This window comes from Conger conger, chromosome 1 (assembly GCF_963514075.1).
Source record: "Conger conger chromosome 1, fConCon1.1, whole genome shotgun sequence".
Taxonomy (NCBI): domain Eukaryota; kingdom Metazoa; phylum Chordata; class Actinopteri; order Anguilliformes; family Congridae; genus Conger; species Conger conger.
The window spans coordinates 75572419-75599600 of record NC_083760.1 but is presented as its reverse complement, the minus strand read 5'-3'; the positions used below and the strand labels follow the sequence as shown (position 1 = coordinate 75599600).

Below are 27182 nucleotides of genomic sequence, written 5' to 3'. Positions count from 1 at the left end.
ATAACAGTGGATTACAATATATACATTTACACATTTACATAATGTTCACATCGATAAGGCTGAAGGCCCACTCAGTCAGGGGCAGATGCTCAGTCATTTATAATCTCATTGGAAGTTCACATCAATGTTAACATCATGAAATACTGACCAATTCTATGTTAGGTTGTGAAATATTGAACAATTGTGCTAATTTATGCTCACAGGTAACTTTCCCAGCCTTCCCAGTTTTATGGTGAATCTGGAACATTGAGAACTTACCACTTGTGAAGAACTCAGAAATAGTGATCCATGTAATTTAACTTTCCACACTTGCACCTCAGGCATGTTCACAACGGTTTGCTCTTGTGGAGCACTTTATTCACACAGCATTTCCTCCACAACCATACAAGAATTACAAGCACTGTATGTCCAGGGTTTTCGGTTGTTACGAGCAAGCACATCACAAGTGAATAAAAGTGTCAAATATGTTAAAAAATACTGTACATTCTCAGCGTCATTTCTATTTACAGTATTTACAGAAATTTGCCACATTGGACTTTGTAAATTTAAAAGCATTATGCTGGTGCGGTTCAGGGATATTTTCAGTGTATATCTTGTACTGGTCAAAGGTGTGATTCAGTTGGTTCATTCTCCGGTATAGATCTGCTTCTCCAAATATCCCCAAATTCTTGGAAAATAGTCATTTTAAGCATCTGGTTCCAATGACTCAATTCCCGTCAGCCCATGTCTTCTGTCTGACTGGTTCAGTTTGTTCTTCAGGAAGGAGACTGACAAGTTTTATGGCCTATTTGAATTTAACAGCCACTCCAAGACCAGGTAATGTTGACCTTTAAATAGTTACTGGCATCTAGTCTATGAGAAACACAACTTATAAATAAACAAGATAAATAACCATGTTATTTTGTAGCCCCAGTCTGATTTCTGGTTCCTGCAAATGTACAGTGCCATTTGTTCCAAGTCCATGTCACGGACTTCTGTGCTTGTGACAGCATACATCCATCATTTCTCTTTCTTTGGTTTTGACCCCGGAGGTCCAGGTCAGTCCAGCTCTTCGGCGTTGCTGGCCTCGTCCTCCGAGCTAACCTGACGGGCAGCTGTGTGAAAGAGGCGCATCAGGTCCCGAAACCGCCGCGACACCTAGGAGAGGACAGGGTCAAGGGTCAGGCGCAGTCAGCGCGTAACGGTCACCCTGACCGTGGAGGACCACACCAAGCCTGCTTTACATACATCCAGAAAACAATAACAGACCGTGTTCAGACTCTCACTAGAAACCAATGTACAGTGATTGCACAACACACTGGATTATAATAGGTCATGAACATGCGCGAAACCACAATACACCAGACAAAACACTGCTTGTCAGATGAAGCACTTCCAAAGCAGTAAAACCGCATAAAGAGCAAAATATTATTTTATTATATTGACTCTAAAATACTGAAACACCTGCTCAATTCAGCTTCAGCGGCAAATTATTTTTTGTTTTCCTATAATTGTTTTAACTCAGTGAAAACTGTTCTGGAAAATGAGTTGCAGTGCTAAAGATACTGTACTTCCTCTAAGGATGGCACGTCTAGGATCAGGAAGTGCTTCAGGCTGTATGTGCAGTACAGTATATTGCACGGCAGCTACTTTTGATAGAACATAAAACACATCTCCGTTTCCCCATCTGTCATGGTATCCATTTCTGTGCGAAATGCTAAAACTGGCATGGTATCCATTTCTGTGACAACAATACTTTCATCCAAGTCTTTGAGTTTGTGATCACAATACTGTAAAACAGCGGTGTCAAACCCCAGTCCTGGAGGGCCGCAGTGTCTGCTGGTTTTCGATGCATTTCTGCATGAGTGATTAATATTCACAGGCAAAATCCACACACCTTGTTCCTGAGGGCTTAATCACCTCCTGACTGAAAAAAAACCACAAATACTTGCGCACACGGCAGGAGTTTGACACCCCTGCTACAAAACAACATCATAAATACTTCACCTCATTGGCTGTCTTGTTTCCAAGCTGAGCTGAGACAGCTTGGAAGGTGCTCTGATTGGCTCCCTGCTGCTGACAGGCAGTTAAAATCACACGGTCCGCCTCCCTGTTACCCAGACAGACAGGTGAGCAAACATTAGAAACACAAGTTTTAATGTTTAGCATAAACATGACTCGACCCTTTCCATTACTGCACGAAACCATGGTCAATCATCTCAGCCTCTCACCTCGTCCACAGGATCACCTTCTCGCCGCTGGGGGTGAGGGAGATGTTTTTGGCACAGACAGGGGGGTCGGCCCCGGGGCTGGGCCGGGGGGGAACAGTGGCCGGGGATGCCTCCCTCTCCCTCTCTCCTGAGGGGGGCGCCAGTGGGCCATCGCACACCATGGCTTCCTCCCCGTCCTTCCTGCTCTTCTTCGGGGACGGGCTGCCCTCTCGCTCAACCTCCTTCCACTCTTCTTCCTCCTCTTCCTCCTTGTCCTCAGGGTTGCGGGCACGGCTGCCCTCAGGGCCGTCCCATGGCTGTGGCCCTTGGTCTGCTGGGGAGTGAGAAAGGGCACGAGAGGGATTGTCTCAAAGCAGTGCATTCTTCAACTGCATTTACACATCAAGTTAAATAAAAAGTCATTTCGGTTGCTAATCGACAAACTGATAATTTAACTGCTGAGGTGAACTGTGACCACTGACCATTCCAATAACCCCAAATAACAATCAAATACCCACAAAATACCACATCTATCCTTTTCTCAATGTGCCACGTACATACATGGGAATGATAAATACAAGCAATTACTCTCTCTGAGACTCTGCTCGGGGCAGTGAAGTTCTGAGCCAGTACCAGGGTGAGGGCTGTGCGCATCACTGCCACCTTCGTCTTTAACCTCCGTCTCCACCTCCTTCTCCCCTTCCCTCTCCTCCTCCCGCTCCTCCGCCCTCGTCTCCGCTTGGCTGTCCTGCTGGAGGCTGCTGGATCCAGGGTACGCGGTGTCGCGACTCTTTCCCCCCCTGGAGGACTCAGTGACCTGTGAGAAAGAAGAGCCTTCGGCTCATATACTGCTCATATACACTGCGCCCCTGCATGATGTTCTTCATCATCCTGCCCCATTCATATTAAAGTCATTTTAAAGTTTGTTTTCAATGTTAATATTAAAATGCTATCCAATACAGCTTTACTTGCATTTTAATATTAAAAAAAATAAATAACACAAATATACTCAATTATCATCCCCACACAATCCCTGATACATTATGTACAGCCACCGATCTCATTTTCAGCTGACCTTGTTGGTATGGCAACGACAGCACCCCTTTCTCTTGTGTCTCCGCAGCTTGGCATCATGGTTTGCGTCATGGCAGGGGCAGGAGCAGTCCTTTTCTGACCAATCACATTCCTGCAAGCAACAATAAGACCAATCAGAGCCCAGCATGTCTAAGCAGGCCTTTTCAGCAGTTTCAGTGTATCTGCTCCCACGGTGTCATTTATTCTATTGGGTGATACAACATCACTAATATCATAACAGCAGAGTTTATCTTTATTTCGAGGGCCAAGGTGTCCTGACCATGTCCCCTCACCTTGTCATTGCTGTGAGTGCCTAACTCTTTCCGCCTCTTGCTTCTGCCCGTCAACGGTGCAATCTTGTGAACCTCTTCCTCTTCTTCCAAATCGGGAAGCGTGACCTCTTCGAAACCCCCGCTAGCTCCTCCCACGGGCCCCACGCCTCCGCCGTCCCCCCCACCGTCCGTCACCCCCCCACCCTCCTCCGGCCAGGCGGCCTCCTCAAACTGCCCCGGGCGGGAGGGGGGCGGCCGCAGCTCGTCGAAAAACACCCAGAACTCCCCCTGCAAGTGCGTGTGGCCCTTGAGCAACGAGGCCATCTGTGCCTTCAGCTGGAAGGGAAACAGAACCACGACAGTTCAACATAGCGACAGACTCCCAGCTCCGCCCTTTCAACCCCCAGGTGTTCAGACCTGGGTCAAATACGTCACTGTTTTGGATTTCTGGATTCAAATACTTTTCTGTGCTCGATTGGTCTTGAGCCAAACAACAGGACTAAAAGGTGGGGTTTGCAGTTTGCAGTTAGGTTCCAACACAACAGACAAGCTCAGTAAAGCACAGAACAGTAATGAAGTTGACCCAGGTCTGCAGATGTTACTGCATTAGGCAGGATGGCCCGTGCCCTACCTCATCTATGCCAGCGTCGCTCAGGCTGGGCCCTCCTTGCAGGGCGCGCACGATCTTCTGGTAATGCGACGGGTTCTCCCCAAAACTGATCTCCAGCTGCCGCAGGAACCGACGACTGCGCTCGAAAGCCTGCTGCTCAGCAAACTGGAGAGAGAAAGAGAGAGAGAGAAGAGAGAGAGATAGATAGATATATATATAGGGAGAGAGAGGGAGAGAGAGAAGAGAGTGAGAGAGAAAGAGTGAGAGTGAGAGAGAGAAAGAAAGAGAGGGAGTGAAAGACAGAAATGGCTGTGTCAGAGAGGGAAGCAGCAACACGGACATTCTGGACACGACAGGCCAGCAGTGGTACAGCACCATGAACAAGTATTTGCCCCCTGTGGGCGGTGTGGGCAGTGTTGGGCAGTGTTGGGCAGTGTTGGGCAGTGTTGGGCAGTGTTGGGCAGTGTTGGGCAGTGTTGGCGGTGTGGGCGGTGTGGGCAGTGTTGGGCAGTGTTGGGCAGTGTTGGGCAGTGTTGGCGGTGTGGGCGGTGTGGGCAGTGTTGGGCAGTGTTGGGCAGTGTTGGCGGTGTGGGCGGTGTGGGCGGTGTGGGCGGTGTGGGCGGTGTGGGCGGTGTTGGGCGGTGTTGGGCAGTGTTGGCGGTGTGGGCGGTGTGGGCGGTGTGGGCGGTGTTGGGTGGTGTTGGGCAGTGTTGGGCAGTGTTGGGCAGTACCAGGCCGCACTCCAGGGCCTGCTCGGGCAGCAGGAAGGCGGCGAAGTCGCGCAGCAGGTCAGGCCAGTCCCGCAGCACGGGCCTCAGCTGGGAGAAGAGCTCCACCGCACTGCGGCTCTCAGCCCCCTCGCCCCCCTCTCCCCCCTGCTCGAACTCGTACAGCAGCCCCAGGAACTCCTCCACCTTCCCCGGGACGTCCTGTAGGGCCTCCCGCACCTGAGGGGCCCCAAAACACAGGGAGGGTTACACACGTCTGCGTCCTCGAGTGTACACGGCCAACTGCACCCCTTTCACATACCAAGTCTTCATTCATATTTTTCCTCACATATATGTAATCTCCCTCTTTTCTCAGTGTTCAGAAATTAGATTTGAATAAAAAGCAGAGCATCGTGTAGCTGGGGAATAGATACGACGTAAATTAGTTGATATCAGACCTGGGTTCAAATAGTATTTGTCTTGGACTTAAATACTATTCTGCATAATACATGCATTCTGTATAAACGCTGCCCTTCCTCTCCTTGCAGGCTCAAATGCAGCAGGGAAGACCAGTGGAGCACTGAAACGTATTTGAATCCAAAACAAATACTATCTGAACCCGGGTCTTATAGGGAGACGTGAACTGCGGCCACAGTGCGACGGAGCTGGAGGCTGTGCGTCACCCTGTTGAGGTAGGCCTGGGCGAAGGCGATGTCCTTGCTCTCCCGGAGGGGGTCGTTGTCCAGGATACGGTCGTCGTACAGCAGTGGCAGTTTGGACGCGTCCTTGCTGTCCCGCTCCTGCCGCCGGCTCCGCTTCAGACTGCGGGGGGGCGGCCGGCCACGCCCTGGGGGGGGGGAGCAGGTCAGCCAAATGTGAGGCAGGGCTACATGGGCAATCATGATAATGGAAGGAGCTACAGTAGAGTGAACTGTACAGCACAACAACATAACACAGTGACAAAAACAGGCCATTTAGCCCAGCAATGCCCGCCTTTTCCTGCCACTAAAGCATACCTGCTGAAATTGTATCTAGAACTGTATCAAGCCTGGTCTTGAAAACCCAGTGTTTCTACCACCACTACTTGTCCTGGTAAGCTATTCCACACAGTGACCACACACTGAGTGATTCTCTGACCACCCTCAGACACAAGTGACTCAATACCCGAGTAGCACCCTCAAACACAGGTGAACAGACCCACACACAGGTGAGCAGACCCACACACAGGTGAGCAGACCCACACACAGGTGAACAGACCCACACACAGGTGAACGGACCCACACACAGGTGAACGGACCCACACACAGGTGAACGGACCCACACACAGGTGAGCGGACCCACACACAGGTGAACGGACCCACACACAGGTGAACGGACCAACACACAGGTGAACAGACCCACACACAGGTGAGCAGACCCACACACAGGTGAGCAGACCCACACACAGGTGAGCAGACCCACACACAGACGCCGTACTGACCTCTGCCCCGGCCGGCCCCCTTCCCGCTGGCCTGATGTGGGCCCGCCCCCTGTGGCACCTCCCCACTGGGCAGCTTGCCAGCTCCGCCCTCCCCAGACTCAGACTCCTCCCCCTTCGGTGGCCCCTCCTCCTCCTCTTCAGAGTTCTCTTCCTGGGAGTTCTGGGAAACGGGAGAGGTGGGGGAGGTGGGAGAATTGGGGGAGTTTGGGGAGTTGTCCTCCTCTGAGTCCCCTTCCCCACACAGTCTCCCCTCTGATGCCAACCAGGTGAGTTTCTCCATGGTCTCCTGCAGTGAGTGACACACAGCACAGAGAGTAACACACAGCACAGTGAGTAACTCCGGCCCAAAGATACACACTGCAGTTATGCACTACAGAGGTTGTAAACATTACAGAATAAATTTTCATGCGATGCCTTGGAAAAATGGAAAAATATCAGATACACATACAATAGGACACAAAGCTTGAACAATATTAATCTTCATAAGTCAGAACTGAGCATCCTGGTGTTCTTTTTTATATGAAACGGTGCAATTCACAAAAAACACACATACACTTATGCATGCGTACACACACACACACACACACACACACACACCTGCAACTCTGGGACGGACAGCACAGACTCCTCCGAGGCAGACGACATCACTTCCTCTTCATCCTCATCCTGAGTGAGGTCATCAAAGTCCTCTTCCTCCTCCTCTTCCCCTCCCGGCCTCTCCCTTTCTCCATCTCCATCCTTCTCTCCCTCTCCGCTCCTCTTTCCGTCCCCAGCCCTCCCTCCACCTCGTTCCCCCTCCCCATCTCCCTCTTTCTCTCCTTCATTTCCATTCTGTTCCCCCTCCCTGCCTCCTTCCTGGCCCTCTCCTCCACCTCCCTCCCTCTGCTCCCCCTTCTCTCCTCCTCCCTCGGAATGCTCCTGCCCCTCACTCCCGCTGCTCAGCACAACCGCCCCCCAGGCAGGGCGCGTCACGCTGAGTCTCACGCAGGTCACCTGACTCTCTCCTCCGCCCCGGTCGCAGTCCCCCTCCCCGCCCTCGGTGACATCACTGTCCCTCTCTACGTCACTCACTCCCTTCCCCTCCCCCTCCCTGGACCTGGGTGTCGACTGCTCCATTTCTGGACCAATCCTCTCCAAGGTGTCCGCGCAGCATTCCAGGCTGGAGGCCGGGCTTCCGGAAGATTCAGAGAGAGCCAGGAGGGAGCCCCCAAAATCTCCACTCTCCTCTTCTTCCAAGTCCTCTCCGTCTTCTTCACCTGCCTCCTCTTTCACCTTCAGTCCTTCGAAGCCGGCTACTAGCTTCACGAGGTTGTCCTCGCTCGTGAGAGCAGTCTGCTGGTCTCCCGTGCTGGAGGGAGGCCCGGGGCACACGGGAGGTTGCGTGTCTTTGGGATCGTTCGATGACGTTTGGAGTTCCACACGCTCCTGCTCGCTTGGATCCACGCCGAGGGCTGCGTTCGGGAGGTCCTCTCCGCTCACGGTCCCAGAAGCCCACGGTGCCCCTGCCTGAATCACGGAGAGGTCGCCGGTGACGGCGTGTGGGGTGGCCTGCGAGGTCACGACCGGAGTTACCAGGCAGTTTTGGGGCAGGAGCAGAAACTGGGTAGTGCCCTGTGCGGTGGTCTGCACCAGGATGTACTGGGGACCCCCCTCTTGGGTCACAGCAGGAGCTGAACTGTCCTCCGCCGTCGTGACCAGCAGGTTTTGGTCGACGGTGAGGGGTGGGGTCACTGTTCCTGTGTAGGTGGTGCATGGAACAATGGTGGCACAGTCTGTACTTGAGTTTACCTGAGCTACGCAGGTAAACTGCGGCGCATCAGAGGGTGTTCGGTGGTCAGTGACCGATTCGGCTCCGTTCACCCCGTTCTGAACGGGGGGAGTGCCTGGGCCAGTCCTGTTCTCCGGAGCGCCTCCGGGAGGAGGAGAAGGGGCGTGCGAGACGAAGCGAGGGCTGGGTATCAGAGTGACGGGGCCGTCTGCGGGGGCGGGGGAGAAGCTCTGGGGAGGGGCGGAGTGCGGTGGAGCCGGTAGCAGCGGGCGGACCAGTTTGCGGAGCCTGGCGAGGGCACCGTTGGGGTGAGTGACAGGGTCCTGTGGAGGAGGGGTGGGCTCCGCTGGGGGCCTGGCCAGCCCCGCACTGACAGCGGTGCCGATTGGTGCAGTCAGATTGAGTATCATGGTGGGCGAGGCCCTTTTCCCCACTTTACTCTTCTCCCCTGCTCCTGATGCCGTTCCTGCGGCCGCACCTCCGCCCGCGGGGAGGCCTCCGCCCGCAGAGAAGCTGTGGAGCTGCAGGAGCTCTGGGAGAGGCCTCAGGGGAGCCGGCTGTATGGGGAGGAGTTTACGGGGCCGCAGTCTCTGGTTGGGCACCGCTGCCTGCACCTGCGGCGTCTGCAGTATACATGTAGTTACTCCTCCCGGACTGAAGAGGGGGGAGTTCAGGGAAGTGGGGACCTGGATTACGGCAGGAGGGAGGGCGGGGGGCGCATCGTGGGGAGGGAGAACAGTGCATCCAATCTCTTGCCCAAACGCCTGAGACAGTGGGTTTAAGGGCATAGAATATGCAGTGTTCAACGGAACAGCTCCATTAGCAGGGGTGATGGGAGTGGCAGCCAATTGGACGGCACCTTGAATAGGAGTGAAAGGGGCTTTCGCCAATAGGACGACCCCTTGAGAAGAGGTATTTCCAGGGGCTTTGGCCAGGGAGGGGAAGGACGGGGTTCTGTAGCCACGGAGAGGTCGGGACTTGGGTGTAGCTAGCGGGCGTAATGTTCTGAATCTAGCAGGGTGCAGGCGCAGAGTAACACTTTTGGGGAGGGCAGGGGGGTAGCGGGTCCCTGGGGGAAAGGTAAAAGGGGGCGTGGAGAGCGTGGATTCGGGGGAGGCCTGCCATTGCTCTTGGTTATACTGCATCACTGCTCTGTGGATATATGGCAAGCTTTTCTGCAGGGAGAGGAAAAAAAGACATGTTCCATTAGTACTAAATTTTAAATAAATTTAATAAAAGTGACAGTTCTTCATTTTGGTATATTAAAGTGCCATATCTGATACCTTTCACAATGGCATATTTGTATCATTTTCAACGCGTTTGCATTCTGTAATTGCTCCTCAAAATGCCATTTTCAATGGTGCTGTTGGGTGCTACAATACTGCCAAGTATACAAATGTGATAACAGGAACTGGCACTTGCATGTCAAATGGAAAGTCCTAAATCCTAAAAGCATGTTTAAAATTAGGTTTGATATGTTGCTCAATATTACGGTGTCAAGCGACATTGCTGGTTGTCCCTAGGCAGTTTTTATCCCTCCAAAATATGCTACCGCTGGATTATCGCCTAAGAAAAATAAGCATTCGGTGGATTTCAAATGGAACATTTTTGACCACCAGCCACCACAGATGCTGCCAAATCGACCAAAACTGTAGGATTAAGGACAGCCATTTTAAATACAGACTATAACGATCCTATCCGTTGCTTCAAGGGGAGTGCAGTGTCTTTGTACCCGCAGCCAGTTTGGCATAATGGCCTCCTCTCTCTCCACCGGGGGGCGCTCCTGTCCCGGCATCACCCTGCCGCAGGCCAGAGGCATCGGAGGAAGGGCCTTTCTCTGAAAGTAGAGCTGGGAAGATAAAAAGAGCGATGAGGCGGGTCAGGAGAGGAGGAGAGGAGCAGAGGAAAGGTCCGTTCCCGCGTCCGGCGCGGTGGAGACGCACCTTGAACACGTTGTCCGGGCCGCGGCGGTGGCACATGTCGTGGACGCGGCCGCGCACCTGCTCGTGCGTCTTGGTGCGGATCAGGTAGCGGCACAGCAGCTGGAAGGGGAACTCCGTCTCACCAAAGTGCCTCAGGCCCAGGAGGATGAGGCTGGAGCAGGGACAGGGAGAGAGAGCGCACTCAAATGTTTTGTTCTGATTCAGGGTCTTTATTGTGATTATTGCAGTAAAAATGATCTTTTTTTTCAGTTCCTTTAATCATATGGCCAGTTTATGATGCAGGGATGCTATGGTTAGCATGCAGTGTGTGTAAATGACTGCAGGGATGCTAAGGCTAGCACGCTGTGTGTGTAAATGACTGCAGGGATGCTAAGGCTAGCACGCTGTGTGTGTAAATGACTGCAGGGATGCTAGGGCTAGCACGCTGTGTGTGTAAATGACTGCAGGGATGCTAGGGCTAGCACGCTGTGTGTGTATATGACTGCAGGGATGCTAGGGCTAGCACGCTGTGTGTGTAAATGACTGCAGGGATGCTAAGGTTAGCGTGCAGTGTGTGTAAATGACTGCAGGGATGCTAAGACTAGCGCGTACCTGTCCTCGCCCTTGGTGTAGCCAGTTTTGGTGCGGCGGGGATGCAGGGCGGGGTCTAGGCTGCACTGGGGCAGCAGTTCAGGGTGGAGGAACACAGGCCGGGTGGCCAGCAGCCAGGCCAGCTTTGAGGGCAGCAGAGGGTACGGACGCACTGCAGAGGGAGCCCAAACACAGGCTGATGTGGCTGCGCTGCATTACACAGGCCACAGCTGTGACCTGTTCCTCTGCTAGAATTCAACACTATTTCACAGGCATGGGGGTGCTGACCAGCAAACAACATGCAGCGTGCCGTTCTATACCAACAGTGCTGCCTGCATGGTGCCTCCATCTCCATACAGACATGGACACACACTCACACTGACGGACAAACACACACACACACACACACGCACACACACACACACACACACACAAGCATGCATGCACAGATACAAACGGATGCATGCACGTGCATGTACACACACACACACACACACACAAGCATGTGCAGACACAAGCATGCATGTACAGACACGGACGGATGCATGCACATATACACACATACACACACACACATACACACACACACACACACACACACACACACACACACACACATATGCATGTGCACACACGCGCCTCTTCCTCACCGCAGTAGGAGCGCGTGGGCTTGGCTGGCGTCACTGGGGCGGGACACAGCTTCAGCTCCTCCAGCAGAGAGAGCGCCCCCTGCAGGTTGCAGGCTCTGAAGATGCTTCTGAACCCCGGCTCCACGGTGGCCCGGGTCTCCTCCCCGCGCTCGGCGAAGGACTGCAGCTCTGACTGGGGCAGGAAGGGAGAGAGGGGGAGACTCGACATTCACCCTTCCACAGTCATTACGGAGAGGTGGGCGGGCGGAGCACTCACCAGGAAGTGACGGGAGGTGCTGGCCTCGCTCTGCAGGGCCTCCACCGGGCTGCTCAGCATGTGCACCTGGGTCAGCAGCTGGATGTGCTGCAGCAGGAGAGACAGAGGTTAGGGAGGAGCAGGAGAACCGCAGGGTAAGGAGGAGCAGGAGAACCGCAGGGCAAAGAGGAGCAGGAGAACAGCAGGGTAAGGAGGAACAGGAGAAACAGCAGGGAGGAGTAGCAGGAGAACAGCAGGGTAAGGAGGAGCAGGAGAAACAGCAGGGTAAGGAGGAGCAGGAGAAACAGCAGGGTAAGGAGGAGCAGGGGAACAGCAGGGTAAGGAGGAGCAGGAGAACAGCAGGGTAAGGAGGAGCAGGAGAACAGCAGGGTAAGGAGGAGCAGGAAAACAGCAGGGTAAGGAGGAGCAGGAGAACAGCAGCAGAAGGAAGCTACTTGCTGGGCTGAGTCCGAGCCAAAATGTCTGATTAGATCTGAGCTTTTCAGAAATTCAATGCATAACAGCTTGACACACATGACATGAGAGTGCCAGATCATTACAGCAGTCCCAATACATATTGCCAACATATTACAGATCAGAGGGTGGCCATTTTCAACAATACAGTGATCAAATACTATTGAACTAACAAGAGCTGTTAACATATGCATAGTACATGTACTTGCCAAATAATGGTGCCACAATTTAAAGGAAGGAGAATGACACTTTTCCCTGTGATGCAGAGCTTCAGCTGCCAGCCACTGCTGTACTTCCCTGGGTGGACAGCAGAGGGCGCCTCACCTGCTGAATCTGCTGCTGCAGCTGCAGTTTCTGCGGCGGGGTGAGGATGAGGGCGCAGGGCGGGGGCACGAGCAGCACCTGGGGCCCCGGGGCATTCTGGGCCGCCCGGGCCTGGCTCTCCACGAGGGCGCGCCGCTGCTGCAGCGCCTCCAGCTGCACCTTCACCGCCCGGCGGCACTCCGTCAGCATGTTGGCCAGGGGCTCCTCGAACCTGCGGCACACGGGGCCCGGCCTCATGTCATTACAATACAATACATTACATTACATTACAATACATTACATTACATTACAATACAATACAATACAATACAATACAATACAATACAATACAATACATTACATCCAGAGCTGGATGGGCAACCACCATCTAAAGCTCAACCCAGATAAGACGGAGGTGATCTTCATCCCTGCTTTAACCTCTCCCTTCTCTGATTTCTCCATCTCACTAGGGGATACCACAGTGACCTCATCCCCTAGTGCAAGAAACCTTGGAGTGGTGATGGACAACAGGCTATCCTTCTCCAAGAACATCGCTACGGTGACCCGGGCGTACAACATCCGGAGAATCCGACCCTTTCTCACCACCTACTCCACTCAGCTCCTTGTTCAAGCAATGGTCCTGTCCCACCTGGACTATTGCAATTCTCTGCTGGCTGGCCAGCATCTGCCATCAGACCCCTACAACTCATCCAGAATGCTGCAGCCCGTCTGGTATTCAATGTTCCCAGACATTCACATGTCACCCCCCTGCTCAGCAACCTCCACTGGCTGCCTGTTATGGCTCCCATCAAATTTAAAACTTTGGTGCTCGCATACCAGGTAGTTAAAGGATCAGCCCCTGTGTATATTCAATCCCTTATCAAGACCTATACACCAACAAGACCCCTCCGTTCTGCCACTTCGTGCCGTCTGGCGCCTCCCCCTTGCCACACCTGCACTTCACGCTCACGACTGCTGTCTGTCCTGGTCCCACGGTGGTGGAATGACCTCCCGGTGAATGTCAGAATGGCAGAGTCTCTGACCTCCTTCAAGCGCAGACTGAAGACCCATCTCTTCAGGCTACACCTTTCCCTCCCCAACTCACAATCACTGTGATTAGCCTTAGACCGTAATGGCACTTATGTATAGATATCGTTACTTGTATAGGTATTGTTGTTTTTATTGGCTGTTGTTGTATTCTAGCTGCCAACTGTGGTATGCTAGTTTGAAAGTTGATTGTACTCTTCAAGGGTTCTGAATTTCTGTATGTTTACACTAGGACTCGAAACTCTCAGGTCTACTTTTGCACTTGTTCTTGTGATTGATTTGCACTTTGTTGTACGTCGCTCTGGATAAGAGCGTCTACTAAATGCCACGTAATGTAATGTAATGTAACAATACATTACATTACAATACAATACAACACATTACATTACATTAATGGCATTTGGCAGACGCTCTTATCCAGAGCGATGTACAACAAAGTGCATACCCATAACCAGGGATAAGTGCGCTGAAAGACCCTAGAGGGAAGTACAATTTCAACTGCTACCTGCACAACAGAGATATATACTTATTAAATCGTAATAACGCAATGAACAAACCACTTACCTAGCCAAACACTGCTTACCTAGCCAAACTAAACATCCTACTACACAAGTAAATATCACAGAAAGAGGGACAGGGAGAGGTGCAGCTTGAAGAGGTGCGTCTTCAGTTTGCGCTTGAAGATGGCAAGAGATTCTACGATTCTAACCTCCACGGGGAGTTCGTTCCACCACCGTGGAGCCAGAACAGACAGTAGTCGTGAGGCACTGCTACACTTTAAAGGTCCCATACTGTGGAAGATGACATTTACCTTGCTATGAGGATTGCAAAGGAGTTGAAGGTGTTATAAAAACACTAAGAATGAATGTTCACAGGCACAGACCCCAGATACATCCATATACTCTGTCTGTGCATTTGCACTTCTGTGAAGTAGTGACATCACAACGATATATTGGTTTGCTTCAGCAGGGCCCACCTAGCAGCCGGAGTAAATCCAAGCGCAAATCCCATGTACTGTTAAAACCATTCAAATCAGACGTGTGATCTTACACGCTAAAGGGTTAAAATACTCAAGGGGGATGGGACTCCTCCTGTGCCACAGAGTTGTATGGAATAGTACACTAACATGATTTATATTACTGAAAAATCAATGCATAACACTGCATATCAAATGTAACGTTGAGTAAAACGCATCACCCTGCGTAACACACTGAGCAAATTACATTAAAAAAAGTCTCAAGTTCAAATGACATTTAAAAAAGTCTCAAGCTCTTTGCTAAGTGTACATTTTGGAGTAACACGGGTAAGAACTGACCTTTTCAGTCATATGCCCTAATACGATTAACATTTATTTGTTGAAGGAACAACATCCTTGTGATTCATACCACTTTAATTACTCAACCTTTCCCTGACAGGACCCTTTAAAAACAACACTGAGGTAGAGTGATTAATCTTTAGCCAGGCTGGGTACACTAACACAGCAAAACAAGTCAATTCCCCACGCAACCGGCCGCACTTCCAGGTGTATGTGAGAGATAACGAGGGAGAGAGGAGGGGGGGGGGGCATGATCACACGTTATCCCTTCATTCATTTTCAGCACCATGTCTCAATGCCATCCTGGAGTCATTCAGCAAATGGAGGCTAATGAGCGAAGATAAGAATCGCGTGAGCCCACAGAAAGGTGCACTCAAAAGGAATGTGTGCTAAATCAAGAGCACTCATCTGAAAGAGGGCAACTGGGCAGCTTTAAGATCTACACACCCACAGACACACACACACACACAGACAGACAGACAGACACACACTCAGATACAGGCACGCACACACAAAAAAACATGCGCAGGTACTACAGACACGTACACGTACACACACACACACACGCACACACAAAAAATGTGTGCACGTACGACAGACACGTATGGACAAAAACACATACACGAGTGCGCACACACACACACACACACACACACACACACACACACACACACACACACACACACACACACACACACACACACACACACACACACACACACACACACACACACACACACACACACCTCGCTCTAATGTGAGGCTGCCGCAGCCCCCAGGTCCCCCCCCGTGCCAGTCCTGCATTACGGCATTAACATCCAGAACAGCGGGACAAAACACAGACCCCGGGGTAATCAGGACACGCTGACGCCAACGGAACTGGCATTCAAGCCCACTTAGACTCTGCGTACAGTGACCATGCAGACGTCACCAGGTACCACTTTCCCAATGATTCACACATTTAAACACAAAAAAAAATCAATGAATCTTTTCAACAGCTGATAAAACCCTTACATTCATGCCTGAGAAAACAAGAGCCTGACTGATTAAGCATTGATTAGAGACGTATGCACTTATAGAAAATCCTTCTGCCTGCTCGGTTTTGTGTGCGTCCGTGTGTGTGCGTGCGTGCGTGAGCGTGCGTGCATACTCGTGTATGTGAGTGTGTGGTTGTAGCTCTGCTGTCAGTGAGCCCTAACTCCCGTCTCTGGAGTTTTGGGAATCAGCACCAACAGAGCATTTCTCTGCCTCCCTACCCAAGCAGAGACAGCAACCCTCTGCTGCTCTGTCCCAAAGAGAGGCCTCGGTGTGTGTGTGTGTGTGTGTGTGTGTGTGTGTGTGTGTGTGTGTGTGCGCGTGTATTGTATACCCATTATCAGCACTGACAGCAGCCACACATAAAAGTCATCAGAAGCCTGAGTGTCCCATAAAAGAGATTTGCTCATGTAACGCACATCATCAGCAGGGACAGAGGCCTGTGAACACCAGGGACAGGCAGCTGGACTGTATACGTGCTCACACACACACACTCGCTCGCGCAAACAGGCACCATGGCAGCTGGACTGCATACGTGCTCACACACACACACTCGCTGACTCGAACAGGCACCGCAGCAGCTGGGCTGTATACGTGCTCGCTCACACACACACACACACACACACACACACACACACACACACACACACACACACACACACACACACACCTGCTGAAACAGGCCATGGCAACGGGCCCCGTGTGCACAGAGAGGGGAGGGGCCTGAGAGGGACACGGAATGATGGATGGAGACCGAGGCAGGGACATCTTATCGGCACATGATGGATGTCCACAGATGATGGATGTCCCCCTGATCCATACTGCTAAATGAATGACTTGCTGTGCATGAAGGTGTGGGGATTCAGTCTTAAACCTGCCTGGAGTTTAAGTGTCCTCAAACGTGGGCACCTTTCCTGTTATAAACGTGCTCTATGTAAAAGACACTAGAGTAAAAATAAGAGACAGACAGGACAGAAACGGGTTCAATAAGGAGTCTGACATTAGGACCTTACTGACATCATTTTTACCACAAAGTGGGATTTTTTTGCACTAACCATGTAATTTGGCCGAATATATTACTACATACTTTCAATAGTTTTTTTGATGTATTGTAATGTTTATGTACATGATAACAACCTTTAACCTTTTTTTCAACCTAGACGATCGAATCAAAGGCCATTTTTATCTGCAGTATGTTTGCAGATCCCTCATATTTTGGCCAATTTTATTGTGCTCACTGAACCGGTATGCCTTTTGATGCAATATTTCTTACACGCTGTTGGTCGATACTTCATATGAGGCTTGTGAGAGGCATTTGATGGATTCTTATCACGTAGGACTGGAGGTAAACCTTTCTCTACCTGATGTCATCATATCAGTGACACAAGTGTTTGTACAGGTGCAGTGAAATCCACTTTTATCCGGACAAAAGGCCCAGTGAGAAATCTTTCTCTGGGAGGATTAACACTGTACAGAATGAATCCCCATTCGTCAGGTTGGAGACAGACGCAGCCAATGGGAGAGTGAATACGTAGTGAAGCAGACACATTGACACGGGTTAGGGTGACCTACCGGATGGCCTGCGGGACGTTGAATTTGGGCGCCTGAGGGGAGATCTTCTCCGCCCTCTCCTCTTCCTCCTGCCCTTCCTCATCCTGTTCCTGGACCCCCAGCTCATCCTGGAACTGGAGAACAGGTACAGAGACTTAAGTGAGATCATTACACACGCCGAGAAGAAAAGCTGAGCAAGTGAAAAACCAAATTCCAGTGAACAGATCTTGGAAAATGAATTATTTAGTTGTCAAAACCCAGCCCTTACCGTTTCAAAAAGCTCCTCCATCAACTCATTCACTTCCTTTTCTAGGAGGGAAAGAGAGAGCGAGAGAACGAAAAAAGAAAGCAGAGGACAAATAAGGGGCTTTGACCAATGAACACTGGAGTCAGAACAGGTCAAATATATTTCCGCTGATATGTGATGAGCCAATCAGAACCGGAGCCCAGGGACTCACTGGTGATGCGCACGGCCCTGTCGTTACGGTAGTCCTCCAGGTCGGGCTCGTCGATGTCATCCAGAAAATTATACTCAGGATCGTCCTCATCGTCTCCTTCCTCTGACAGAGAGAGGACAGAATCGCTAGTACAAAACACTAACGGCAAACCTTACACATACTTCAACCATATACCGTTCAGTGGAAACCCCTTTCTGGACAGAACCCATTCTCAGAGTGAGGCAGAGGATGAAGAGGATTAATATCACACTGAATGGTACCATGCATATACTGTAGTATTATTACAGTTTACATACAGGTTCAATAATACAGCACATTAAAACTGTGCTTTGGGAGAGGATGGATCCCTAACTCAAGATGCACTTGAGAATGTGTACAAGAGTAAAACCACACTCAGTGCAAAACACACAGGAGCTGGGGAAGAGAGGCAGAAGTGGGGGAAAGGTCAGAGATTGGGTAAAAAAAAAAAAAAAAAACGTAAAAAAACACGGAGCTGGCCAAGCAAACAGAGAGGAGAGCCATTAAAACGACAATGCGCACACAGCACACACACACACACACACACACACACACAGCTGGCTCTGGATGCACTCTGGACCATCTGTCTCAAAGTGTTTGCGGGTTTGATGGAGAGAAACAAGGAAATTATGGCCCCTTCAGTCAATAAGGCTCGAAAGGTGAGAGTCATCAGTCTGATAGAGCTCAACCTGGAGCCAAACATCACCGGGCTAAATATAGTCTGATATCTACAGCTCCACTCAAATCTGTGGCCTGGAAGCAAATGGTCAGCAAATGTCTTGTTTTCCCTCAGGTTATGACGTCTTCATTTTCTGTGTGGGATCCAACTGGGGCCCAAAAAAATCGACTGAGCATCATTTTGTGATAGAAGAAATGATATTTTTCACATTCCCAGAACTCTCACACTGCATTTATACGGCACTGCTGAAAGACTGGATTCATAATTTCAGTAAAACGACCAGGAATGTTTCTTGAAAATTCACTCACACCGTACCAAATTTAGAGGGGAAATTCCATGTTTGAAATGCGAAGATCAGTGAATTTACAGCACAGGAGTTTCATTCTAAAAGACAATTATATCTATGGAAAAAGGAATGTTTTTTGAAAAATGTGTAAACGAACAACAAACCTCAGTTTTGCACATTTAAGTCTGAACAACACCAAGGTTTAAAGGGAGCCCACGGAAGCCCGGTCTCTAGCCCCGTCTCTCCCCATCCCTCTCTCCGCCTCTCCATTTCTTCCCCTCTTCCGTCCTCACCTTCGTTCTCTCCGTCAGAGGTCATGAGGCTCTGCAGCCAGTGGGTCCACTCGCGGTCCTCCAGGGTAGAGCTGCAGTCGTACATGTCCGGCGTGATGTCAGGGGCCCTCAGCTCCGCCTCCAGCCGGCCCAGCGGGACGTCCCTCAGCGGGCGCTTGGAGCGGGTTCGGCAGGCCATCAGGCCTCCGCCGCCACTCATCTGGGGGGGAGGAGCTTCATGATTGGCCAGCTCTACTGACGTCGACATACACTGCTGGCTCTGGTGGCACTGGTTTCCCGTGTGGCACAGATATTGAAGAACTGGTTTCCCGTGTGGCACAGATATTAAAGAACTGGGTTTGTAAACAGAGACCTGCACTTCCAACTCCCAGGTGCAGAATTCTAAAGGAAATCAACCTGAACTAAAGATAATTTGGGGAGCAGTAGACAGGTCACCTGTGGCTACAGTGGGTATTTCTGTGTTCCGAGTTGGTGTATGGAATTAGGCGCAGGCTTGGTTTTCTTTTTCTGAGCACTGTGTGCCCCACCAGTACTAATTTCAGGCTAGCCCCAGCAAAGTTGTCCAGGTAAGGAGTATCATTTAGGCGTGTAACCCTCAAGCCAAACAGCGGAGTGCGAGCCGTACCTGGTAGGGCTCTATGCAGATGAGGCTGGAGTCCAGCTCCTCCTCCACAGCGTTGAGCTTCTCCATGAAGCTGCACTCGGGCGGGGCTCGGGGGGGCCGGGGGGGGCCAGCAGGCTGGGGGGGCGGAGGGGGGCCCATGGGAACGGCGTCCACACGCAGATGTCTGGACTGCCGAGAACCCTGGAGGAACGTGGAAGGAGTGCAGGTTACGGACGGGCAAGGCGGGAGAGGGTGAAGGTTTCAGAAAGATTAAAATACCCTTTCATAAAGTGTGATGACGTTTGATATGACAGACTTTCTTTTAAATGGTAAAATGGTAAATGGTTGGCATTTATATAGCGCCTTTATCCAAAGCACTGTACAATTGATGCTTCTCATTCACCCATTCATACACACACTCACACACCAACGGCGATTGGCTGCCATGCAAGGTACCAACCAGCTCGTCAGGAGCATTTGGGGGTTAGGTGTCTTGCTCAAGAACACTTCGACACACCCAGGGTGGGATTCGAACCAGCAACCCTCCGACTGCCAGATGACTGCTCTCATCACCTGAGCCATTGTCGCCCATTAGTATGCTTATTAATATTGTTGCATAATCAGCCTGTGAGTGGACAGTGGTTCAGGAGGTGAGAGCGATTCGCACCCTGAGCAAGACACCTAGCCCCCAACTGCTCTTGATGAGCTGGTTGATGCCTTGCATGGCAGCCAATCGCCGTTGTCCAGCGCTTTGGATAAAGGGCGCTATATGAATGCAAACCATTTACCATAAGTATCAATAAATAAGTGTAACTATCCATCAATAACTTGATTCCATTGGGGTCCCAACAGAAGTGCTAGGGATGAGGAATGGGGCAGGAGGACAAGCGGGAGGGGGACCTGTCTGGGACTGCTGCTCCGGTCCTCGTCGCACTCGGAGGTGTTCATGGGTGTCCTGGGCCGGCCCGCTCTGCTGCCGCGGGGAGACGAGGCGGTGCTGTCCACATCGCTCTCCAGGAACGTCTGGAACACGCCATCGGGACAGAGTACTGTAAGGCTCAGGGGCGCGTACGTTTTACACAGAACAACGCAACATTGGCTTTCATCCAACAACTTAATCATTTATTCATGACACTCTCTGCCAGAACGTTATGGCCATTACAGTGAACCACTAATGGGCACAGAAAAGCCAGAATTACAATAAACAGACAGAAAGTTTAAAAAAAAACAACATGTAACTGTTAAAAGAAACACGGTGCCCAACACTCGTTGGTGCTGTACTACTGTTGGCTTGTACAGAGTGAATAACAGACATTTTTCTGAAGAGAAATGGAGGATGTGTTCAGCCTCACTTACCTCCTCCCCAGTCTCATCCTCCTCGTCCTCATCAGGGCAGTACTCTTCATCAGAGGAGTCCTCTTCCTCCAGAGGGATGTCCACGAACTGGGGAGGCTGGAACAGGGGTTATGAGTGGAACAAATATGTATCAGTCATCTGCACTGCATACACGATGAAGATGCCATCTTAACGGGGTCCTGCATGTGTTCTCAAACAGTTCATAGTCTGAATTTGGATACAAATTCAACAACATCATTTTTCCTAGCATTCCCATCATCTTGTTTCAGGGAGCTTTTCAAATGACCTAAAAGAGATGACCTAACTGCCCCCACCGACCCTACTCCCACACTGGTAGAAACCCATATATGAGGCACATACCTTTACTTCACTGGCCTTCTTGATGGGAGAGATGTTCCATGTTGGAATGACCTACAGGACAAAGACAAGTCACATTCACAGTGATTCAAACAAGCTGGCATGCACACACCAAATATACATGTATTTATTGTACGCCACTCAATAAGCCACGGAGAGGAAATGCAGAGAGACATGACAGAAACTGGCCAGGAAACTTACCACTCCTTTTTCAACTACTTCCTTTAGCCTTGAGCGTGTCATCTTGGGCTCCTGAGAGAAAAATGAAATGATAAAGTATTGTCTTAAAAGCAGGTAAAAATCAAAATGATCAAAACCTTTCATTCAGGAGTGTAAAAATATGATACAATGTGGTCACGGACACATGACAAACAAGCAAACAAACAGGGGAATGCAAAATACTTATGCAAGAGTATAAAGAGGAAAGCATGAGTGCACAAGCAGCACACTGAACGGCTGATACTCACAAACATGGGCATGTCCTGCGTTTCTCTGATCGCAGCTTTCATCATGGCTACCACCTGCTCATTGGTAATTACTTCCTGTGGGCAAAGGGCAAAAAAACATGTCTGAGACGTTTAGGCCAGTGTCCCTGTGTATATGCAATATGGGCAAACGGTGAAATTATGTAAACTGTGTAAGATTAAAGGATGCACCATCAACATGTATTGATCTGAAAAAGCAGCAGGAACAGTCCATATCAGGGGCAACCTGAACAACAGCACCAAAAATAAGGGCATTTTGGAAATATCCACATCAGTAGGAAGAACGCAAGCAGCAGTCATGGGAAGGCCACTCAGAGAACGTGGCGAGTTAGCCATTAGACGTTCCCATGAAAGAGACGGGGGTGTGGACGGAGGATCTGGGAGGGGTCCGCGCAACTCACATGAAGGATGCTGCGGACGTTGGCGTTGGTCAGGTTGTGCCGGCGCGACTTTCTCTCCAGCGCCCTGTCCAGCTGCCTGCAGAGCTCCACCTCCACCAGACCCTCTCTGCCCGTTTCCTCATGGCTTAGCTCCAGCCCATCGGCCTCCTCATCAGCCCAGCCCCACTTCACCTTCTCCCCACCCTTCCTCCTCCCTCCGCACCGCCCCGCACACTGCTCTTCATCTGAGGGGAAAAGGGTACGCAAAAACGAACAGATCAAAAAAGAGCTCTGCGTAACATCCCTACAAAATAACATTCACGAGGAACACAAACACACAAGACAATACTTCCGTATTTACCGCAGCAAAGCTATGTCAGCCCAATTCCTTTTCAACTTTTTTTTGGACACTATTTTTAGGACATGAGTTTTTTTTGACAGTAGCTGTGAGCACAATGGCAGGAAAATTTAAGTGCAAATCTCACCCAGAGTGATGACCAGACCAAGCTCGGTGTCCTCCTCCTCCTGTAGGGGGTGCTGTACTGGGCTAGAACAGTGCTGGAGCTCCATAACCTGAACGTGGCCTAAAAACACAGGTGTATGTGATTGCATTGATAAGATGATATCGATAAGATGCCCATATTTTCATATACTAAGGATGCATCTTCCGCCTCTGCAATTTCTTTCACAATGTCCCTTCAAAATCCAGGTAAGCACTTAATATATAAATTATTAAGAGCAATTATAGCAACTGTTTACAGTTACACACCCCATACACCACATCGCATTTCATTCTTTCTCTACGGCAGTACCAGTACCTGCACTACTATGCTCCTTGCTGGGTGTCTCTTTCTGACATTTGAACCTTGGAGAGTATCGTCTTGGCGATGGTGCATCTGGATCAATCCCCTGGACCTTCTTCTTGACAGGTGTTGATATCTTCCTATTTTCTATGCTCAGAGGTGCATTGGGGGATGGCTGACATCTAGAGACAAAGGCCTCTTTCCTAGCTTTGGAACGAGTAAGCCTTTCTTCTGGACAGCTGGATTTACGTTTCCGTGCCATTTTCATGTTTAACTTGGACCTGCCAGGCCAAACCACATAATAAAAGATCGTCAGCAAATATGAGCAATGTACTGTATCGAAGTACATAAACAACATTTCTAAATGTTGAATTTCAACATTTTCTAAAGTTCAAATACATCCTATTTCACCAGTTAGGACATTATTTGTTCTCATTTGTGCTCAAACCATGGTTGGTAGTCTCACATAACATGGCGTGTTGTCAAATGTCACTGATGCTAAATGGAACGGTCTCCATACTTAAAATGGACTGCGTTTTCCACATCATGGTCGGTTAGCGTATTCGCATTTTAAAATGTGATTTTGAAACCTGGCTGTTTAGTACAAAAAGTCGACTTGCGAAGTTTTACAATCATGAACATACTCGCACGGAATGCTGAAACTGAAAGCAAGGGCCTCGGACAGCAGGTAGCCATCTACTGTATCAAAATACAATGCACCCAACAATAAGGGAATGTTAAAGCCAGCTAGCAAGCTATATGTCAACATAACGTAGTAGGCTAATTCATTGGCAATGTACTCAAGTAAGCAAAATCGTAAAAAAAATAGCTTGCTAAGTTTAGCTAGCTGTCCAGAAAACAAAATACATAGCAATAGCTAGCGAGGGAATACATAGCAAGGGACCAATGTTTATCATGAGAGTTAATGCACCGGGAAGTATCGTCAGACATAATTTGCTATCGTTAACTGATTTAGCTATAATCTGAGTTAAAGTTAAAGAGGGTTAGACTAGCTACGTGCTAGCTATCTTGCCGACTGCGTTCAGATGAAATCACCTGGTCAGTGCTGTTGATGTTTTCATTCGTTCTTGTTTGCTCGTTTCACGGGGCTGCAGCGCATCGCTTGATGGATCTTGTGGACTTGTCCGACTCCGGGTTGCACTGTCCTTTCTCTATGCTTCAGCCGATAATGTCAATGGTCTGATGGACGGTATTTTGTATCCTATGCAAGTAAGTTATTCAGTGCCCGCCAGGTCGTGTTTCGCTCCATCCTAGAAACTACTACAAACGCCTTATCCGCCAACCAGAAAGTCAACTTCCGGGTGTTGCGTTCATACCCTTCCCCGTGGGTGCGCTATTGTCAGAGTCGAGGCACTGATGCTGTAGCCAATTTTAAGGAATAGAAGATAGAAGTATGGAGGTCGAGGAGCCTGGCGTCCTTGTTCGTTTATTAATAAATCGTTTATTTATTTCTTATCCATTGGATAATTTACAGTGCAATAAAAAAACTGATGCCCTCTTCATGATTTCCTCTATTATTGCATATTTGTCACACTGAATGGTTTCAGATAATTTGATACAGGTCCCATTATGTCTGGCATAAAGAAATTACAGTATTTCACAGTAAGAACATCATACCAATATTGTAATATGGTGGAGGTAGTGCAATGCTTTGCTACCTCGTGTACCCTTTTTATAATATCAAATTTTGAAACCATTAAGTGTGACAAATATGCAATAATAGAGGAAATCAGGAAGGGGGCAAATACAATGTAAATAAATACAATGTATTTGTATTTGACACTGTAAATAAATAAATATAATAGTGCATTCTACAATTTTATATGGTATATTATGTTATTCTAATTATTTATTTTTTTAAATAACATTTTATTCACACATGATAGAAATCTGAAACCAAATGCAATGTGTTGTGACACTCATGGATGCACAATGTATGTTTCCCACATATTTTCCAATTTCATATTAATTCATATATTTCGAAAGGTATGTACCCTGTTTATAACGTTTTTTATTTCATTTTGAAAAGTAGTATATTCACGAGCTATAGGCTAATGTGTTCAGGGTAGGATTAAGAATCTTTGTCCTCCACAAAAACATATTCTCTCCTTTTATAGCCTATAAATTAATTTGTTAAAAATACAATTTCAATACTATCTTCACTAATACTTCAATACTAATCTTCGTGATCGATATCAGAAACACATTGTAGTATGTAACTGGGACTCACGAGAACGGTTACAGTCCGTTTTTCATTAAAATGCATTCTCTAATTGTCTATATGCAAGTTGACTTAAGAAATAAAAAATGTGAGAAATTAGCTTGCAGACCTTTTCGCCTATACATATAATTCTGCTTGCATTCTTGCTACCTTGTCAGGTTTTCCACAGCTCATAAACCGCCTACTGCCCAACCACATCTGAAGCTTATTGGGCGGAGTTTCAACCGCAGAACATGCCACCTAAAAGTCAGGATTGACGTCATCGTGAGATATATTTTTCCGTGGACTACTTGGGCGATGAATTGAAAGTTTCAGTCAGTCCGACATGCAGCTAGCGCATAATGAGTGAGGAAAGACATTGAGGGCAGCTTATTTTCTATAGCAGGCTATTGTTTTCTCTAATGTTAGAGTGAATTATTTTCTCTTCTAATTGTATAGGCTAACCTGTGGAAAATACAGTTCTATTTTAATAAAGGCTATAGAAGAGATAAAACCGTTAGTCCAGAGAATCGCTCTTCACCATACCTCTGATTAGCCTACGATTTAAATAAGGAATACATAGTGAAATGCCTACTCTGACGGTGATTAAAACTAGGCACCCTTCTATCATGGCGACACGTGCTCCGGGCGGTCAGGGCATCCCAACAGCAATGAAGACGAGACGAGTGTCACTGCGGGATATGGTGGTCACTCCTGATCGCGTCCCCAAATTTACCATCCCAGCCCTGCCTCCATCGCGCCGGACACGTGCACACAATGCATGTGGAATGGATGAATCCACGTCGGGGTCACCCGATGTCTCGCGCCGGCACACAATGGCCTGGTTGCCTCATTCTCCTTCGCACCGAGTATGCAACGCAGGACCAGAATCGGATCTTATATTATGGGGGGAACTTGCCATGGAGGATTTATCAGACCCTGTGTCACGGGCTGCAATGTCTATCCCACACCTCCCCAAAATTACGACCCCGTACGGCTTTCTCACTCTAGGAGAGAGCCCAAGCGTTCGCCGAAGGGAATCGCTCTTTTTCGAAGATGACATCCCACGGTTTTATATTTCTGGGACTGGAGGGGGGAATCACCTCACCTTCTGCGCCACGTCTTCCTCGCGGATTGCCCGGACGCAATCCTACCCTCTTTCCGATTTAGAGAAATGTCCCCGGACGATGAGAAGAGCCCTGCGCTCCTTCTCTTGCGATGGACCGACTTCTTTTAGTTGTGGCCGTCAGCAATCTGAAACATACTCGCATACCTTGCAAACCAGCCTCGACTCACGACTTTCTACACCTACAGCGCCCACGTCCCCGGGGAGAGGGAGACTACAGCGGCTGCTGAAGAAGCGCGTAGCCGCGCTGAGGACACTAAAAAGTCGCTGCTTGGAAAAGCGACGCTCCATTGACAGACAAGCAGAAAAAAACGTGCTGTCACACTCGAGAATTTGACGGTAATACATAGAATGTTAGAACGTTGGAATAGTGGATATAACTTTGATGAAATATTATCTTTCTTTTGTGCCATACGACTAATATAATACAATAAAATGCATTTAATGTATTCGGGTCTGTTTCTTTCTTTCTTCACATTGGACAGTCACGGTAATTTCGAGCAAATAACTGTTGTCCTTCTAACAGTCTATTTATTTTGGTAAAATCATGTTATACTAGTCTCCCTTAAACTCTCTTCGACGTCTTTTAGGAGATGGATCTATCTGAGGATATGCAATTTAACACTATGGTCCTAGTTCCAAGTTTCAAGTTGGTGTCACCTCATGAAAACATCGACACCGCTTGTTATAATGAATGGAAAATAACATTTAAACAGGAGAGTGATACATTGTCAATTGCTGTGTTTTGTGCAGCACGCCAATTTGAATGAGTAAACTTAATATTTGGAACCTTTGGAACCTAGTTTCATAACTGCAGCTAAATCAATGCAATCACATTTGGGGGAAAAAAAACTACTTCAGTCTCAATTTCTAGCAAAATCACAAGCTCAAAG

The 27182-nt window shown here is 49.1% G+C and overlaps 1 protein-coding gene across 1 annotated transcript; it reads right to left on the bottom strand.

The window, feature by feature from the left end:
- Positions 1 to 335: 335 nt before the first annotated feature.
- On the bottom strand, positions 336 to 24286 carry gon4lb (gon-4 like b). The gene is made up of 32 exons (XM_061248219.1): positions 23999 to 24286; positions 22958 to 23223; positions 22625 to 22723; positions 22161 to 22384; positions 21742 to 21816; positions 21476 to 21526; positions 21278 to 21328; positions 20918 to 21013; positions 20462 to 20584; positions 19583 to 19762; positions 18958 to 19156; positions 17682 to 17783; positions 17492 to 17532; positions 17245 to 17357; positions 12297 to 12507; positions 11520 to 11606; positions 11264 to 11435; positions 10635 to 10785; positions 10044 to 10194; positions 9833 to 9949; positions 7262 to 9275; positions 6930 to 7150; positions 6333 to 6618; positions 5536 to 5699; positions 4877 to 5092; positions 4167 to 4310; positions 3557 to 3871; positions 3265 to 3375; positions 2778 to 3006; positions 2211 to 2523; positions 1987 to 2089; positions 336 to 1137 (listed from the first exon to the last, which is right to left on the bottom strand). The coding sequence occupies exons 1-32, from the start codon at positions 24022 to 24024 to the stop codon at positions 1039 to 1041; spliced, it is 6750 nt and encodes a 2249-aa protein (XP_061104203.1). The 5' UTR covers positions 24025 to 24286; the 3' UTR covers positions 336 to 1038.
- Positions 24287 to 27182: the final 2896 nt, after the last annotated feature.

What these genes read in the sequence shown, in the direction of transcription:
- gon4lb (XM_061248219.1), bottom strand. Translation starts at nt 24,024, where the DNA reads ATGAAAACATCAACAGCACTGACCAG. An exon ending in CAAGGAGCATAGTAGTGCAG is followed by an intron (nt 22,724 to 22,957) that starts GTACTGGTACTG and finishes CTGTGTTTTTAG; the next exon opens with GCCACGTTCAGGTTATGGAG. An exon ending in CGAGCAGAGTCTCAGAGAGA is followed by an intron (nt 2,524 to 2,777) that starts GTAATTGCTTGT and finishes CTCACTCCCCAG; the next exon opens with CAGACCAAGGGCCACAGCCA.